The sequence below is a fragment of the Ochotona curzoniae genome, unplaced genomic scaffold, assembly GCF_017591425.1.
Source record: "Ochotona curzoniae isolate NIBS_2020 unplaced genomic scaffold, NIBS_Ocur_1.0 scaffold_1852, whole genome shotgun sequence".
In the NCBI taxonomy this organism is placed as follows: domain Eukaryota; kingdom Metazoa; phylum Chordata; class Mammalia; order Lagomorpha; family Ochotonidae; genus Ochotona; species Ochotona curzoniae.
In genome coordinates, this window is record NW_024467087.1 from 27,722,838 (window position 1) to 27,742,528 (window position 19,691).

Genomic DNA, 19,691 nt, shown 5'->3' on the forward strand with positions numbered 1-19,691 from the left:
AAGTCCCTTCATAATATGAATTATTGCCAGAAAATTCTGGCAAATAGGCCTCATGAGCTTTTTAGCATTCTGGGAGGGCAACTGGACTGTGACAGAAACACGTATACTTTGAATCAACCCAGTACGCTCTGTTCAGTTAAACCACTTACCAGTCCTCCCCAGCTTGTTTTGATTTGTTCAGCCCAGTTCTCTGTTCTCAAGGTAACTAGCAAGAGAAATGAAACAATTTTGCAAAAAACAAAAACTGGTATAAGCTAGGAAGTGGGAAGTTTCCCCAAGTAAAGAAAGAATGACAGTGACATTCTAAGCGGTAAGGAAGAACATCATGCAATTACAGCAGGCAAAGCTCCACTCATCCCCAGGCCTGTCTGTCAGCCGTTTACCTTAAAGTGAAAAGTTTTTATTGATGATTTGGGATGAATCAGTCACTGACATTTAGTGGTACTGGTATTGCATATGAGGCGCTAGCACTTTCAACATGTGATTTCAAACTTATTAAATGTAAGCTTTCTAGCTCTTGGAATCAATGATCGCTCAATTGGAACATCTTTCCCATTTTAGTAAAAATCATGTTGAGGGGGTAGAGGATAGGAATTGTTGCTCTGCACTGCTTAGACATGTGCTCTCTCGGTCATTTTCAGCTGTATGAGTCTGCTACCTATATACCACCACATGTATCCATATGGTGGACATTATTCAGGGCTTTGGAGGAAGGTTAGGGAGAACCTTCTTCCTTCACTAGGCGTTCCGGAAGCAGGTGAGGAGCTGAGATGGACATGTGATCCAAGTTCAAGCATACCTGCACACGCACACATGCACAAATTTACACAGGGTTTGCCTTGCAACTGTGAGGTTGGAAGTGGGGGAACTCAGTACCTGCTAAGCTACTTTCCACCCCAAGTGCCTGCATATCTGAGGCTGAGTTTGAAGCCTCCAGCGTGTTTGGAGTTAATTTCCCTTACGTTGGACTCCGCCCCTCTCTCCCAAAGGTAAAGCAAGGTTTTCAGTCATCTCTGCAAAGAGCAGCTGGGATTCCCATCCCCGACTGACAGGCTGTGAGAAGTTGTCCGGAGAGAGGGGACCAGTCAGTCAGCCTTCAGCGTCAGAAGGTAAATAAGCAACTTGGACCAAATGCAATTCAAGCAGCTGGCTAAGAGACTGCTTTGCTTTCCCCTTGTTCAGCCTCCCTCTCCCCTTTCCTTTTGCCTGCTTCCTGCCCTTTCATCTCAGAGCTCAGAGCTGTTTTCTTCCCAAGGGTAGCCTGGTGCATTTTTACTTCCTCACGGTTGTTTGCACAGAGACTAAAAGGACCCAGGGCTGGATTTCCAGTGCATATTGACCAGATTTCAGGACCCAAGGGTTAAGTGCTAATTGGTTTCCCCAGGGGAGATGGTAACCTGAGGAGAGGAAGTGCAAGTCTCTGCAAGGGGCAGGGAATTTTGTTCTAGCTTGTCTATACAAGCAGAAATGTATCCACTTTGCCGATGTGATTGGTTGGGTTTTCAGAAGTCCCAAGACTGAAATGGGTTGAAGAGCATAAACTGAAATGCAAATATGGAAATCAATCAGACAGAGAAAGAAAATATTGCATTTATTCAGTAAATGAGTCCTTTCTATGTAACTAAGTATGATGATCTTCAGAAAAACTTAGAACAGTTTAACTATAAACCCATCCTTGCAAACAACCCTCAGCCAATTGGTTCTATTTGGTGTTGGGAAACTGAAAACAGAAAGAAGCCAAGGAGTGAGGAGAAATCACCTGTAGAAAGGCTGTGGGGAGTGACGGCAGGTGAATGATGTTCTCTCTTACATAACTTCGTCTCCTCTATTATTTATGAGAAAATAGGGTTTTCTCCAGTGAATGGGTGAGGCTTGAGATCTGCTCTGATGTTAGGTACACCACACATGTTGCTCCACTTGAACTTGATGCTCTGTCATTTCCATGTTATACATGAAACTGAGACTCCAAGATTTGAAGTGATTTTTTTCCCTCAAGTTCACATCACATTTAACGGGGTAGACCTCAGGTTCCTGTCAGATATGATTCTAATATTTGAACTCTTTTCCAGCAAAATAGTATTCCTCAATAATGTTTTCATCCAGAATCAAGTAAAACAATTTAAAAAATTTCTACACATGTGTGTTCGCAGAGTCTGGAAGGGGAAAGGGTCAGAATCTGCAATCTGAACCAAAGTGATTCTGATGAAGGTGACTAGATCCCCTATTTGGAAGGACACGTTTGATAGGTCATGCTGCTTCCCAACTCTTCTGAACTGATCGGAAAACCATTCAAAGCCCCTTATTGACACATGGACCAGATTCACTCCATGTAGGTAGCTGTGGTGGCATTTTATTTCCAGGTAAGGACAATGACTACAGGGCACAAGTGACAGGTCTGGGTCTATGAACTTAAAGGAATGTGGAAGAATGGCTTACCAGTTGGTTATAGCACTTCCAGTGTTTTGCTAAGGTATGTGGTATGACAATTTCTAATCCATTGAAGGTGTAAGACAGGACTGCTAGATGACCAATTAGTCATGGGAGGAGGTGGTGGAACCTGTCCAGGCAGTTGGAACTAGAGATTTCTAATTGGTAAGATATATGATGACAGATGAGGAGCTCAGTGTGGGTAGGAGTGAGAAATCCATGTGAAATTCAGGAAAATCTTTCAAGTTTCCATTTTTCCTACTGTGAACTCTGCAAAACGGTACATCTAATATAGATTTTTTTTCTTTTTTATTTTTAAATATGAGTTCTCTCTGGTCTCTTCATGGCAATTCTATTTAGCGTGGATTTTCTATATTTTTGACTGCTCAGTTAGTGCTCCCTCTTCAATTAGTGTCTGGCTTTTGTGCCTTTTAATGACTTACCTGCTTATGAAAATATCCAACTGAGTATGGAGAGATGCCAAGAAACTGATAGACTAAGCTAACACAGCCCAGTTTATTAGTCTTTCAATCTTAGGCTAAAAGAGGAGGGAATGAAAACAAAAGCATAGAAAGTGATTCAGCAAACCTGAAAGCTGAAAATTTGGCAAAAAAACAAACAAACAAACAAAAAAAACCAAAAAAAAAAACCCTTAGGTCACAAGTGAAGTTTCATTAGAGCTACTGAGATACAAATGGAAATGCGTAAGTAGATGATTTCAGACACAAAAAAATCCACAGGAACTCTCATCAGGGGAATACTCCAAAGAGGAGGAAGTTTCTGGTGGCAGAAAATAAGGAGAGAAATATTTGGAACATGACAAATTTCTTCTGATTTTCTATCTGAAACAGAAAGATCTAGAATGTTCAGTTTGCTTATATATTTAATTAGATACAAGGAATCATATTGGTCAAAGGCACTTCTGTGGATGAGACATCTATTTATTTGTGAAAAACCCATGAAAACTTCAAAATGTTCATGGAGAATAAAACTAAAAGGTAAGGTTTTGGGGTGCAAAAGCTTTTTAAATACCTGCATTTCCATAAACCTTTTGAAGAGCCCTCATACGCAAGATTTTAAGTGTTTTGCATTACAAATAAACTTATCTTTTAATTCGATTTGTCACGAGCTTTACAGAGTTTCCTGTGGGCCTGCTTTTCTTACTCATATCCTAGTAGGAAAACATCAATGTTGAGAAAGAGGTGTCTTTTAAAAAATTATTTAGGTATTTTTATTTTTAAAGATTTTTTAATCTGATAGGCCGACTTACAGAGAGGAGAGACAGAGACAACGAGAGTGAGAAAGTGAAAGAGGGAGAGATCTTGCATCTTTTGGTTCAGTTCCCAAATGGCCACGAGGGCTACAGACAAAATGATTCAATCTGAAGCTGGGAGACAGGAGCTTCTGGCTCTCCCACTTGAGTGCAAGGGCCCAAATACTTGAGCCATCCTCCGCTGCTTTCCCAGGCCATAGGCAGGGAGCTGTATGGAGTTGTAGAGCAGCCAGAACTAGAACGGCAGGAGCCAGCACTGCAGGTGGAGAATTAGGTTTTTAAGCCAGCATCCCATATGGGCACCCTTTCGTTAGGTGGTGCATTTTTTTTTCTCTAAAGTTAAACTTCAAGGTCAAATAGGAACAAAAGTATTTGCATGTCCTTTTCTGTGTGCACTGTGGAGGAGATGCAGTAGAAGGAGGAACTGGTTTGGTTTTCTACTCCAAGGCAGGAGTTAAGGGCAGAGTTAGTCTCTTTGATACTATTAGTGTCCACAGAGGAATCGGTACTGAGAAAGTGGAAAAGTGAGAACAAATGATTACAAGCTTGGAGAATAGCTACAACAGGGAGAGAGAGGGCTCAGTTTGGGAATAGAAACACAAAGGTGACCCAAGAGCTGTCTGAATTGATGAAGAACTCTTATCCGGAGGATGGTCAGCTGTTCTTCGTTCCCTATAAAGACCCAACAAAAGGAACTGGCTTCAGGTTGCAGAAGAAAAGATTTATAAAGGCCCATAACAAATGATTTATTGACAGTGAGAGTTGTTAAGCTACTGAGGAAAACTGTGTTCTTCCCTTTTCTCTAGGGTCCTGTAAAAGTAGTAGAGATAACTACCTGACATACAGGGCTTAGGTGAGTTTCCTGTGTCAGAAAGGTTGAGGGGACTTCTACCCAAGAGGCTGTGCTAGAATGCAACACATCTCTAAAGATTAACGGACGTCAAACTGTAGGAAGCACAGTCACTGGATCTCATTCTCAACCACACTAGTTATCACAACTTTCTGGCAACACTGTGCTTCATACAGCCACTTTCAGAAACAGGCACACAATCCCATTCAGCAGACAGAGAAACTGAATAATGAGAGACAACATAGCATTTAAACAAAATAGAGATTCTACTACAGTCATATTAATGCCTGGCTGCTATATCATTCAGCAGGGCTGCCAGAGTCAATTCTTGGTTCTTAAATCCTGAGTGGATGTGTGGCTAGACATTTCAGGAGAGACAGTGAATGCTATTGCAATACATGAAACATGCAGAAGAAACCAAGATAGAACGCACTACAGCATTGTTTGTGGTTTTTATTGGCGTGAATCCAAAGTGAGTTAGCCAGTTTCTGGAAACAAACTGAGATTGCTTTGGAGGACTACCATAAAGGAGATCACTCCATTTCAGGAGATGCAACCAAATGCATTTGCTAGAATGCTCTTTGCTGTCTAGCACATTTAACATGCACTGCTGTGCACACTAGACTCCATACACCCCTATGCCTCCCTATCCAAGAGTGGAAAAAACTAAACTAAGACTCCTGTAGTCAGAAAATATGGAGCAAGTTAAACTGCAAGATCTCTTCCTTGACTGTATAACATCAAGTCTATGATTCAGGAAGCTGGATATTCAACGTGTATGGGCTTTGTCTTGCAATGTGTAGTTCCATGATCATTTTCAATTTGATATTACAAAGGACCTTCAAAAGATTCATGGAAAATGAGCATGATGAAAAAGTTATGCATTAGTCTCACAATTTTTTGTATCAAAATAAGTTTTTCAGTCATTTTTTCCCATGAACTTTTTGACATCTTCTATTGAGTCCCAGAGGGAGAACAAGACATAATTATCTGTGGCAGTGATTCTCAACCTGCTAGTCAAAATGATTGGCTCTCAGTATCTCTAGTTCTAAAGAGGATGAACACCTCATCCACGGTTGTTTGGGATTGTTCTGGTTTCATCATCTAGTTTTCCACACCCCAGGAAACCCCTGAGCCCCAAGCAAACTGACAGAGTTGGCCACCGTTTTCCTAAATGAAAGCAAGGCAATGCATTTCCACTAAGGTTGAAAGTACTTAACCTCAACTCTGAAGGGTGAGTTTTCTTAAAGCAAAACATTCCAACTGAATTTTGAGATTTTGTCTTCCTCAATCTTGGTTTCAGAATGCCACTTTGGAAATGAGATCATGGCAGCAACGTTTTGCAGTATTGTAGGAAGAGCTATATTTATCCAAGTTGAAGACAACTTTCTAGCAAAACCTCTCCCCTTATTTCTACTACAGACTGGGTACTACTCCCTGGTATGGGTTCTGTGTTCCTCCCTATTGGCTGTTATACTGAGATTTTAGATCTTAGGGTTATGATGTCCCTGAGGGACATGCAAACTTAGTTGTGTGAACTTGAAACAGTTAACACTCTTAATTTTACTAGTTTATACCCTATATCTGCGGATACTGACCTTCCTCATATCTCCCCTACATCCCCCTGGTTGGAGTTCTTTCTTCATTCTGGAACATTTGTTTTGAAATTCTGAGTGGGAAAGCAGGGAGGCCTTCTATTATAATAGTGTCAGGACAGGCTAATATTGTGGGATAGGCTACAGATAAAGGAGAGGGAAAATATGGTTTCGCCCTTTAGTTCCTTTGGCTTCCTGATTCTCACTTTTTGCATTTGCAAATGGAGGTTAATACCTTTGTTACTACCCTAAGGACATTTCTGGGCAGAGTTCAAGAAATGATAGATTGTGAAGGAATTGTGATGATGCAGCCGGCAGCTGTTTATCAGCTTGTTTCCTCTCCTCCCTTGGCCTGGGCTTCTTCATCAGGAAATGAGTCCAGCACAGAGGGCTCTTTTGGTAATCTTACCAACACTCACATAACAAGCAAAGGTATTACCTCATTGTGGCCAAGCATACCTGCTTTCTAACAGCCATCACTCAAAACTCATTCCATCTCCCCTCCTCCCCCCTTCAGTCCCTCATCACATTTTTCTCTCATTTTCCCCACTCTCAGGCACAAAGCCTCAATCCCAGGGGCCCAGCTCAGGGCACTTTCTTCCCAAACCCTAACATTCCAAAGTAAGCACCTGCAATTTACAGTCTCCACTCCCTTCCTGCCCAAAGCACAAAGCACAAAAATACATATGGACCCAGAGTGGGGAATTGTGGTGGAGTGAAAAAAGAGCATTATACTAAGAATCAAATAACTGTGCTCTGGTCTGGCCATTGTATCTCACTAGCCTTACTCTTGGGTAAATCATTTCCTCTTCATATTCCCATCTGTGAAGTGATGGGTGGGGGGAGTGGGGGCTGTTAGCATTGTGTGGTAGAAGAGTACTGCTTTAGGAAGCTGCAGATCGGGTTTCTGGCCCCAGTGTTGCTGCTTGCTTGCTAACTTAGAACTCGGGGGAAATCACTGCCACTTTTACTGAAGCGAACTGCCATTTGTAAAAGAAGTAGGCTGAATTAGATGATTCATTAAGGTTCCTTCCAGTCTGGAAATTGGATGATTCTATGAAAAACAGTTTCATCGAAAAAGAAAAAAAAAGCATAGATTGCAGTGCCTAATCTGTGCCAGGCATGATTTGATGATAACTGTGAAGTCGTTGGGATGCTGAGACCCTGAATATGTCTGGAGCTTGCCTACTGTCAGTGTCCCAAATTGGCAATATGGAGACCCCAAATAACCAGTTACTGCATCCCTCCCTGAAGCCACCACCTATAACATAAATGATGGCGATGAATCATGGAGAAGTTTCCAAAATGTACTCCACCATCTGTCTGCTGGAGATATTCACAGTTCTGTCATCAAGCTGCAGTGTGGTCTCTAGCTGCCTGAATGGAGAAGCACGCCAGAAAGCAATGGCAGATTAATGGAGTCAGGAGGGAAGTGGTTGATTGATTTTTGACAGAAGGGTCTGTGAAAGCCATTTATGAGCTGGGCCGAAGAGACTAGGTCTGGAAAGACTTTCAGTGCTTGGAGATTATTTTTTGAAAAGGAACTTTGACAAGTCTTTACAGCTGTATGTTCCTGCTGCAAGGCACCAAGTCCCTGATCCTGATGTATTTCAGAGAGATGAAAAGCTTTTTTGACTGGATTCTGCAAAGGCCATGGCCATTTTTCTTAGCAGCTAATCTAGAGTTAACTCCCAATAGTTGGAAAGTTGCCTTCCAGTTTGATGGTGGAAAAAATAAATGAACCGAGCTCTCTCAATAATAGTTATAGGGTATGATAGAACCGGGCTGCCCATCTTTCATCCCACCCATTTCAATCTGGCTGCTATGTTCCAGCGTAAAGCTTGCATGAGCACATATTCTGCCTAAGTCAAATGGGAACATCATGTAACTCCATGGAATGTTCTGTTCTTCTTTGACTCTTTAAAAAAGAGGTCTTCAAAAGGTTCACAGAAAGTATGTTTTATGAGGAGAAAAACAACCTGTGCATAGATTTTAAATTGATTGCATCAAAATAAAATTTTAATTCCATTTTTTTCTATGAATATTTTGGAAGTTCTCTCATAGTTACTGGCAGGCCTGTGAACTTTCTTCCTTCATTCTTCACTCTCTGGAAACAATTTTATTCATGACCCGCTGACACATCACCTGCTTCCTGGCCTGCAGGCAGGCAAGGTCATTCAGCTGGCAGCATGAGGGCCATTGCACCCTTGTTCTCTCCCTTTCTGCTACATGTTCTGTTGTTGTATGTCAAGAGTTACAGTATGTTTGATCAGGCTGCATCTGCATTATTGTAACAGTAAGTAATTCAGTTCTGTGGTTCTTTCCTTGCAGCCTAGATACCACAAAACTCTGAATCAGGCAGAAGGAAGGGAATATGGGGAAAATACTGGAAAGCAGAGTTCCTCAGGGATCCAAATAATCTTCTCTGGAAGCAAGAACGAGCTGGCACATCAGTGAATCCCAGGATTGGCCAATGAGGAGGGAATAGACTGGTGGAGCCTACATGGTAACTTTCTGCATTTGGTGCCGTGACCCCATTTGGATCCCCATTCCTGCAGAGAAAGCTGAGAACATGAGGAGCAGCCTGACCCTGGTGGGGACCCTCTGGGCCTTCCTGTCTCTTGTGACTGCTGTGGCCAGTTCTACCAGTTACTTCCTGCCTTACTGGCTCTTTGGCTCTCAGCTGGGGAAGCAAGTGTCTTTCAGCACATTCCGGAGATGCAACTACCCTGTGCGGGGAGAAGGACACAGTCTGATCATGGTGGAAGAGTGTGGGCGTTATGCCAGCTTCAGTGCCATCCCAAGCCTGGCCTGGCAGATGTGCACAGTGGTAACAGGTGCCGGCTGTGCTCTGCTACTCCTGGTGGCACTGGCTGCTGTCCTGGGTTGCTGCATGGAGGAACTCATCTCCAGAATGATGGGTCGTTGCATGGGAGCAGCACAGTTTGTGGGAGGTAAGACTGTGTCTTTGAGACTGGGTAGGCTTGAGGAATTTGAGGTACAGAGAAGGCAGAGTGTGTCTTTGTGGAGAAATCATTTTCACCTTCTCTAGTTTGTCTACCTCTAAAGCTATGCATGGTGACCCCTTTGTAATAGGTAGTGTAGGACTTCCCCATCTGCATTACTGTTTTATTTATGGCAATTTGGAAAGTAAGTAGAGTTTGTATCTCCGCCTTTTAAGGTTTATTTGTGTTGTAAAGTCATATTTACACAAGGAGTGACAGAGAGGGAAACATCTTCCATCCATTGGTTTACTCCCCAAATGGCTACAACTGCTGAAGCTAAGCCAATCTGAAGTGAAGAGTTTCTTCTAGGTCCCTTATGTGGGTGCAGGGACCCAAGGATTTGGGCCACTCTCTACTGCCTTCCCAGGCCATAAGCATAGAACTGGATCAGGAGTAGAGCGGCTGGGACACAAACTGAAACCCATATGGAATGCTGGTGCTTGAAGATAGAGGATTAGCCTGTTGAGCCACAGCACCAGCACCAGCCCCTAGAGTTGATAGCTGTTGCTTAGCCTCTATTTTCATCATCTTTCTCTGACTTCAGGATTTTCACTTAATCATATTCTTCAGATCTGCATTTCCAGGGAGAGCAACACATACCATCATATTGCTGCCCCAATTTAAGAGTTCTGGTTTCTGTTGGTTATCTCAGAGAACAGCAATCTTCTAAACACATGCACACATGTACTGACTGCTCACAGTCCTCACCAACTAAATACATCTCTAACAATGAAATGCTATATATCAGACAGAATGTTGGGGACAGCTTGTTTGGGTTACACTTAAGGCTAGCCCTACTTGGCCTGATTTCTGAAGGCCCTAATCCAATTTACCTGTCACTTCCTCCATTTAAGTTTCCCCTAACTTTATTGAAGAGATACTAGGATGTTGGCAGTGTTATGGAGCGGCAAGAAATGAACCAAAGGCAAAAACGACAAACTCAGAAAGGCAATGGGAGTTTATTTTGAAGTGGGAAGTTAAAAAAAAAAACCAAATTGAGACAGAGGGGAAAATATGTGTATGAATGTTTCAGCTCTTTTGTATACCTGGATGGGGCAGTCAGAAAAAGTACAGGTAGAACCCATTGCTGAAAATGGTTGTTACTGGTCAGTTTTAGAATCATTATTCATTATACAATTTGCTATCACTGTTATCTCCATTCACGGCACAGTGTGGGCGACTAGAGCCGAGGAACTTGGATTCCACTTCTTGTTCTTTCACTGAGTTGCTTTGTGGCAATGTGATTTCTCCATGCTTCATTTCCCTTGGATTTGTCCCCTGGCAATGTAGCCCAAATCTGATTTTTCTTTGCAACTACTTCATCAAGGAGGTCTTGGGGTGAGACGTCAGTGATGAGCGTAGGTAGCACTTCTCAGTGGGGGCTGATTTTCAGTCTCTCCCCCAGAGGACACTTGGCAATGTCTGGAGACATTTTCGGTTATTACTGGTTACGGAGAGTGCTACTGACATCCAGTGGGTATAGGCAAGTAATGCTACTAAACATCCTACAATGCACCTGACTCCAGCAAGGATGTCCAAAATATCAGTAGTGGCATGTTGGAGAAATCCTGCGCTAAGGTGCCATGGTTTCTCAGATTGCTCATTAAAATTACCAGATTCTTTTGGTTGTGCCAGTTAAAGTGATGCTTTCTAGTTTTTCTTCACACAGTAAAATTTTAAAATCTGAGTTACCATCATAGCTTCCCTCATCTCTGAATTTTCCTACTCTTTAGCAATGGATAGCTCTTTGATCACATTGAAAAGTAAAATTAGGTAACTTCTTATTTCCATTTTAGAAACATGGGACCAAATTCAATGATTCTATCTCCCTCATGGAGCTGTGTGGCAATCACCAGTCAGTCTTAGGCTAACTTTTCACCTGCATCTGTGAGTATGCTATAGTAAATTCAGCACTCCTACAGGCACATCATTGCACAAAATGACATGTGACTGGCAGGAGATAGGATCCCCAGAGCTCAGCGCAGTGCCTGCACAGAGCAAGTGCTCAGTAAGCGTAGAAAGTGAATGCATGATTAGGGTAATATCTCGTATAAGCTGGGATAAGTTGGAGAGATAAGACCTAGGTTAGTTTACATGCTTACCTTTTATTTTCAGACTTCAATGCCAGACCTATTTGCATCCTGAGTTCTCTTCTCTTCTCATAAGAGAATGAAAACTTAACCTCATTTGCGTTTCTGAGTTCTCAGCGCAAAATGAAGGAGGTTAACTGGCAGAAATCAGGTCTGTAGCAACAGTCTCCATCAGACTCCACGCCTCAACAGTGACCTTCAATACTGCCTAACATCACCCCTGGGGCTTTACTGACATTGACAAAAGTCTCTTCGTTTCCATGTGATGCTCTTTAGGTGGCATCATCTCCTAAGGCACGGTACTTAAAGAAAATCATTGAGAAGGGATGTAGAAAGATATTTGGAGATTTGAACACTGATAGAGTGAGTGAAACAGAAGTGTCACTGAGTGGTTAGTGTCATAAAAAGGATGTCAAACTACAATATCATTTTTGTATCATGTAATTCTGCCAATGTGTTTTGGTTATAGGACCACAGTTACAGCATTCATGTTTACTCAGGAGTCTTTAAAGTTCAAGAACATGCAAATAGCTCAGGAAACTCAGCAACAGCTAACCAATCCTGTAAAGAAAAGGGGATGGTGCTATGGTACAGTGAGCTAAGCTACCACCAGTTATGCTGGCATCCCATATCAGAGCACCTCGTTGAGCACTGGTTGCTCTGCTTTCAATCCAGTGCCCTGCTAACGCTCCTGGGAAAGCATCTGAGGATGTTTCGAGTTCCTGGGCCCTTGCCAGCCATGCAGAAGGCCTGGATGAATTTCATGGCTCCTAGTTTTGTCCTGGACTAACCAAGGTCATTGTTGCCATTTGAGTGCACCACTGGATGGAAGGTCTCTCTCTCTCTCTCTCTCTCCCTCTCTCCTTCTCTCGCTCTCTTTCCCCCTTTAAAATAAATAAATAAATCTAAAAGAAATTATGAAAGGATGTGAACAGATATTTTTAAGGAATAAATACAAATGACTAATAGATGCATGAAAAATATGTTCAGGGTCACTAACTCTAACAGAAATGCAAATAAAACCATAATGAGATATTATCTCACCCCAGTTATATAATGGATATTATCCAAAAATCAAAAAATAACAAATGCTAACAAGGATCCAGAGGAAAGGGTACTCTTATACACTGTTGATGAAAATGCAAATTAGTATAGCGATTATAGAAAATGGTATGGAGATTCCTTAAAAACACACACACACACACACACACACACACACACACACACACACACCCAAAGGATAAATGTTCTACTTCTGGGAATATATCCAAAGGAAGTGAAGTCAGCATATAATAGAGTTACCTGTACTCACATGTTTTTAGCAACTCAATTTACAATGGCAGAGATACAGAATCAACCCAGATATCCATCAAGTGATTCCTGGGAAGAAAATGTGGTGTTAAACCTGATGGAATAGCATTCGGCTATAAAATAAGAATGAAATCTTGACATTTGCAACAAAATGGATTGAAGTAGATATCATTATGCTAAATGAAATAAGCCAGATATGAAAAGATAAATATCATGCTTTGACTTACATGTGGAAGTTAATATGTAAAGAGTATAAAAATTGTGTGGATGTCACATTATTTGATATATAGATAGTCATAAATATTTTCCTCATGGATTTATGTCATCTACCTGACAGTACGCCTCCCTTCCCCCTCACTTCATGATAATTGTGAATCCCACATTTTTATAATGTTAGTATATCTGTTCTTAAGGAAAAACTAGCGTATATGTGTATGTATATGGTATATACATTTGCAATGAATGGGAAAATGTTAAAACACTTAAACCTTAAATCTTTAAAATGTTTCTAGAAGCACAAAGGAAAAAAAAAGAAATATTACACTGCACCCATAAATATGTACAGTTACTGCTAATAAAATATTTTAATAAAAATAGAATTCAAGAATAAAGAGCCTTTGGACAGCAATCATAGAAAAGTTCCAGACCCAGGGTGTGCTACCATGTTTATCCTTGGGCAAGAGAAACACACTGGGAGAGATGGCTGGGCCATGCAAGTTTCTCCGCTGTGACAGCACACAACCAAGAGCCTCACATTTCTCCTTCTTAGAGACTGTTGGCTGCCAAGGTTATATCAGCTCTAAAGGAAGGGTGAAGATTTCTTGCAAACACCACATTTCCTAGGATTCCCCTTGGCAATGCTCATAACCAACGGATGCTTGGAGATCTTGGGGCTGATCCTCAGAGATAGGCTTTGCCAGTGGCAGAGAGCCAAGCCTGGATATTTCAACTCCTTGGATGAAAGATGCAAGACAAAGAGCTGTGGGGGTTAAGTATAAGCCTGTTGTTCAGCTGAGGGGAATTGATTATACTGCTCCAGGCCTGGCTGCTTCTCAGCAGCCAGTGCATTAAGCGAAATACATCAGGGGAGGAGCCAATTTGTTTCAGGTCTGGATTATTTCTGCCAGACCCCAAACCACTGAAGAGATGGAGTATCCATTAAGAACCACCTCCTCCCCCGGCCTGACGCTTGTTTGCCGGTCTGGCGGCTGCCCGCAGAGATGAGTGGAGGGAAGTGGGAGAGACAGGAAGAAATAAAGAGCTGTTGGCCTGAGTCATACTCAGCAAGGTGACCTGATGGGACTCTCGGGGCCCATTTGCTCCACCTGCAGCTGATCCAACTGGACAAGCCTCGGGTCTAGGGAGCCTTCCACTGGGACCTAGTGCCCTGCTCCAACCGGTGAGGAAACATCTGGTCAGGAGATTATTTCAACCCTGGGGATGCTGAGGTTTCCAAACAGCTGGCCCCTGGGCCCTGAGAACATGGCCATTATTTACGTTCCCTTGTGTATACATGTGCAAGATACTTGTGAATAATCCCCATCTTCAGTGAGAGTTAAACAAAGAAGAAATAGGTGAGAAGTAAATATAAGGAACTTTTTGGCAGGGGAAAAAAATGTAAGATCCTGGATCAGGTTACTCCAGGGAGGCCAAGAATCATTCTAGAGCAGCAAATGTATCAAAATCACCCTCAGTGTTTAAAACAAGGTGAACATCCCACCCCCCCCCCCCGCCCATGCCCCAATTGCCTTTTGTATTTTTGCATGAGCAGCCACAGGTAGAAAGCAGCCCTTTTGTTTTGTTTTTATATCACCAGTGGCTCTGATACACATGCTATGTTCGTGTTCCCCAACCCAAAAGGGCGCCACCACTTTGGACATTTGTTTTCCCCCAGAGGTTGAATTCAACACACCCAGACATGAAAGGCCCAAGTGCCTTCCATGTAAGCTGCTGGTACAACTATGGTTGCCACTGGAGACAGATTGCTAAGTACTTGGTTCAAAGACAAAACCATTATCTTTCCGTACATAAATGCAGTGTCTTATAAGTAAATCGCAGCAATTGACATACCCATCACTTTAAACGTTTATCATTTCTTTGTGGTAAGAACATGAAAAATCCAGCTATTTTCAAATAGACAATACATTATTGTTAAGTACAGTCATCTCACTCTGTGAGACTACACCAGAAAACTTACTCCCTTTGTTTAACTGTAACTTTGTATGTGTTAATTATGTGTTGATTAAAACAACCACATGCATCTCCTGGAAAGTCCTCCAAAGTTTTACCAGAAATCATGTCATGTTTCCTTACCAGGCTGAGTAATGATTATAAAAAATAGCATTTAGGAGATGGCATTGTGGCATAGTGGATTAAGCCACCACCTGCAATGCTGGCATCCCAAATCAGAGTGCCAGTTTGAGTCCTAGTTGTTTCAATTCCAACCCAGCTCACTGCTAATGTGTCTGATAAAGCAGTGGAGCATGGCCCAGGTACTTGGCCACTACCACACAGGCTGGACACCCAGATGGAGCCCTGGTCTGTTACAGCCATTTGAGGAATGACAAACAGATGGGAAAAGATTTTTCTCCTTCCTAAACAAACAAACAAAATTTTAAATAAAATCTCCCTAAAAAATTAAAATGGCCTTTAAGGAAATTAACCTCCTAACAAAGATTCAGGGAGCAAACTAGTATGGCTGAGGGGTTTCTGGCTTCTGACTCCTAAAAGACCTTTATAACTTGCTCTTTTTTGATTTTCTTTTATAAGAAACAACAACATAATATAATGTTTTCCAGAATGATCCACAGCCCATTAACAAAAGAATTGCCTGGGTGCTGTTAACACAGAATCCCCAAAGCTAAGGAGTCTGACCTGAGGCCTGCTAATCTGCACTTCACATAGCTGCACAGGCTGACTTATTTTTGAAAATGTATTATGGAATCCTTCCGTTGTATGCACCATGCATGCAGCTTAACAACAGAATGTTACCAATTCCGCTGAATCCCTCTGCAGATGCTGATTACACTCCCTTATCCCCACTGCAAAGGGAACTGCTGCCTTGAATTTGTTATTAGCATTTCCCAGCACAAAACTAGTACATATCAGACTTTGAGAAACTGTTTTCACTTTTCTTCACAATGGTTTTCTTTCTGGAATTCCCTTTTCTTCCTTTTCTGTTTGGAAATATCTATCCATATTTCAAAGGCCAGTCCGAGTGCAGTCTCTTTCTTGAGCCTCCATCAACCTACTTTTGACATCTGCTATAGATGCAAACTATCCCCTAATTCTGAGAAAATGTGTGGACAAATGAACGGGGTATGTGAGTTCCTTAGGAAAGGAAAGCTGAAATATTGTTGGATAGGCTTACAGATTTTTCTGCTGAGATATGTTTGAGTTGAAGTTGCTGTAAGAACAATCAACTAAAGAAATTAATAGCAATTTATCCCAGACTAGGCTACTGCTCATTGAAATAAATTCAAATAAACTAAATAAATATTTTGCAAAGGAGGCTTGCAGCCATGTAAAGACAGGGAACTTGCAGATGGGAGTAGGGTATGCAACAAGATGTCTTCTCGTTCAGCAGGTGCATTTGTGAATGGGGGATGGCAAGCAGGTTGATAATAGCCCTGAGTGGGTGATTGCCTACACATATCACTTGGGTACCTACTGAACTGAATATGTGTGGTTGGGAGAATGTCAGAGAGCTGTTGGTATAGAGGGAAATAGTAATAGGGAGCATAGGAAGGCAGCTGTGGCAAGGGCTTTAAGTTCTTTCTGAAATTTTAACACCACAGAATTAGTTTTGATGTTGAAGTTGCTACAAGGGCTAAAACTGAGTAGCATCAGATCTCTGCTTGGTTAACACAGCAAATTAAAGCCATATCAAACAGGGTAGGAGAGAACATTTGGCACTTTTTTTTGCATTGGGATTATTATAGAGGGAGTCAGTTGAGGATGGGAAACAAAATGGCAGCCCATTGGGCATTTGCACATTGCAGCAGAGGATTAAGAGTTTTCTGTCCCTACTTGGAGGCAGGTGAGACTAGCAAAGCACTCTCCTGATCATGTACAGTTGATGAAGACTTCCCCAAGGGGCATATGTGGGTGGAGGTCAGTAAACCTAGGAGTTAGCAGTGGCACACGACAGAACCATGAACCAGGGTATGGCTGACATGAGAGCACTTTGAAGAGCTTACGGAAAAGTGAAATTAGCAGAGGCTTGGGGTGGGTATGCGGTATGTTAGATCCAGCAGCTGTTTGGGATGCTTCTTACTAATGCAAACCCCAGGAGACAGCAGAAGATGGCTCAAGTTCTTTAGCCCCTGCCACTCACCTGGGAGATCTAGGTGGCATTTCCTAGCTCCTGACATTAACCTGAGATTGGCTGCTGTATACATTTTGGGTGTGAACCAGTAGATAAAAAAAAAAAAAACTCTTTCCTTCTCTCCCCCTCCCTCTCTTTCTTTATACCTCCAATATTCAAATAAATAAATAAATAAGTCTTAAGCATATTTCTGGGCTGTATTTATCACATCAAATACCTGTAGCTGAAACTCCAAAATCCACACTTTTATTAAGCCCCTATTCTTCCAGAAGGTGACAGGATCTGACCTTAAGACATGATTTCTCTGTTGTTATTTGAAGTATATTTTCACAAACCCAGACTGATGAGAACAATTGATGGGAACAAACATAATTGAGGATAAATTGCTTATGTCTTCATTTTTTTAATGTGTTCCCAAGGGCATATTTCTCAGGCTATGATCAAGCGTAATGGAATTACAATACAAACATCTCTGTGAAGTATGTTTACAGGCTAATATGCTCACCTGTCTCATAGCAGGGCTGGGCGAGAGAAGCAGAACCCATGACACCTCCCAAAGCTTCCTGGTCTCTGGCCAGGTGCCCCTGCAAAGTTGCAAGATAACAGCTCTAACCAGGGAGCTTTTGAGTCAAACTCTATGCACCTGCTGACTTTCTAAATATCCACTCCCCCTCTCCCCCGCAAAGAGATAAAGAAGAAACTGACATGGAGAATCTAGCTGCAACCTGAGAGGGGAGGTGTAAGTAGAGGTAGCACAGCTTAATATTAGTAAATCTTTATTGGAGGGAGCATGTTCTGTATGATCCAGCACCCTTAGGTTTCCCTTTTGAAGATCAAGTGTCTGAGGCACCGAGAAATTAAGTAACCTACCTAAAGTCACACAGCCTCCAGGCCTCGGTTGGAATTTGAACTTGGGTCTAGACTGACAGCAGCACCAGTCATCTCCATCCATTATGTATGTGCCGTCTCTTCCAGATCTAATACTTGAAAAATTCCAAGTGCCTGTTAGAAAGATTGTTGCCATTGAATAATCCTCCCTGGACACTTGGATCTCGAATGACACAGAATCTAAGGGTCAGTGATTTGTCTGATCAGTGAGAAAGAGTCCAGTGGTTGACTATGTGACCTTGGGCAAATCACTTTTTTTTTAAAAAGATTTATTTTTATTATTATTTTTTTATTGGAAAGGCGGATATACAGAGAGGAGAGACAGAGAGGAAGATCTTCCGTCCGATGATTCACTCCCCAAGTGAGCGCAACGGGCCGATGCTATGCCCATCCGAAGCCAGGAGCCTCTTCTGGGTCTCCCACGCGGGTGCAGGTTTCCAAAGCTTTGGGCCGTCCTCGACTGCTCTCCCGGGCCACAGGCAGGGAGCTGGATGGGAAGAGGGGCCGCCAGGATTAGAACCGGCGCCCATATGGGATCCCGGGCGTGCAAGGCAAGGACCTTAACCACTTGCGCCACCGCGCCGGCCCGGCAAATCACTTTTGCTCCTGGATTTCAGCATCCAATTCTGTAACAGAGAAGGGTCAGAATATGTAATCTCCAAAGGCCTTTCCTCCCTAAGGCTCTGTGACTGTATCAGGTGTCTAGGATGATCTCGTAAGCCTGCCAAGGAAGTCCTTTCAGAAACCTTTCTTCTTGGGCTGTGTGGGCAAACGATGTTCTCTGTTTCTGTGGGCATAGTGTGTTCTGAAGCAGACATGTTTATCGAGTTCTTCTTTTTGTTCTAGCTACCAAACATATGGAGCAGAAGACACAGATAGCCCTTGCTTTCCAACAACACAGCCTCTAGTGGCAGGAGCAGATGGCAAACTGTTGTAAAGATAGCTATATGACAGACCATTTGAGTCACACTGCGAGTACAGGCTGCCCTGGGAACAGATAGGAGTAACATTACTTAGCCTGCTGATTGGCCAAGGCAAGGAAAGTCTTCCTGACTTGAGTTCCTCTGCACAGCGAAGTCTAGAAACGGGGGATTGAAAACAGAGGGGAAAGTTTTTCTCTGCTGTGCCATGAAAATCACTTGGCCAGCACTGGCTCCAGCTGGAGAGGTCAGAGTTCACACAGGTCAAAGGGAAGCTTATGTAATAATGGTTGGAATGTAATGCTGGTGTGCTTTTTATAAATGTGTGCTCTTTTCTTCCTCATCTGTGGGGTTAAAATCTGTTTTCATGAACTCTTCGTTCAAAGGGTAAATAGTGGCCACAGAAGAAGGCTGTTTCATTTCATTTTGTCCTGAATTATTAAGCATCCTCTGTGCTAACTTGTCATATCACAGGATTCCAGCTTGGGAAGAAAATACGAGCACATATTGTTCTATGGCCACCACATAAATTCCACAGTCTAGAAAGGTCTTTGAACAATTTCATTTCCATTAAGATCATGAGACAGATAAGAATGCCTTTGAATGTTAAGCATTCCACTGAAGGGAATTTCTAGCCTTAATTGGTCACTCTTTTAGTTTCTAAAAACCTTTTTCTATTCTCCTATTTAAACCCTTCTTTCTATTAGTGCCCTTCTCTTGTCCTGTGGCCTCACTGACTATTGAGAAAAGCAGGGATGCCATGTGTCAGACAAGCCTAAAGACTCCTTTGAGACCTTCCTATATGATTCATCTGGAGGCAAAGTGGCCTTATTAACTTCTAAGAGTCTGCATGGACTCTTCCTTGACGAGAAATGAGAAGTGAAGGGAAAGCCTGCAGTCTTGGGGCAGCCTGCCTGTCCAGTTTAGCCCTAGAGCTGCAGACTATAAACATGCCATTCACTCGTTGCTGACCAAGCACCTGCTCTGTGCCAATTCTTGATCAGT

At 42.4% G+C, this 19,691-nt stretch overlaps 1 protein-coding gene across 2 annotated transcripts in view; it reads left to right on the forward strand.

Moving 5' to 3' along the window:
- Positions 1–901: 901 nt before the first annotated feature.
- LHFPL1 (LHFPL tetraspan subfamily member 1) overlaps positions 902–19,691 on the forward strand; it is a 49,159-nt gene continuing 30,369 nt past the window's right edge. Inside the window, exons 1-2 of one of the 2 annotated variants that reach the window (XM_040999963.1) lie at positions 902–1,109; positions 8,704–9,099. In XM_040999963.1, the coding sequence (XP_040855897.1) occupies positions 8,718–9,099 (382 nt within the window). In that variant the 5' untranslated portion in view covers positions 902–1,109; positions 8,704–8,717. Of the gene's footprint in view, positions 1,110–8,576; positions 9,100–19,691 lie in introns of those variants that run through there. The other variant, XM_040999962.1, reaches the window with a different exon arrangement.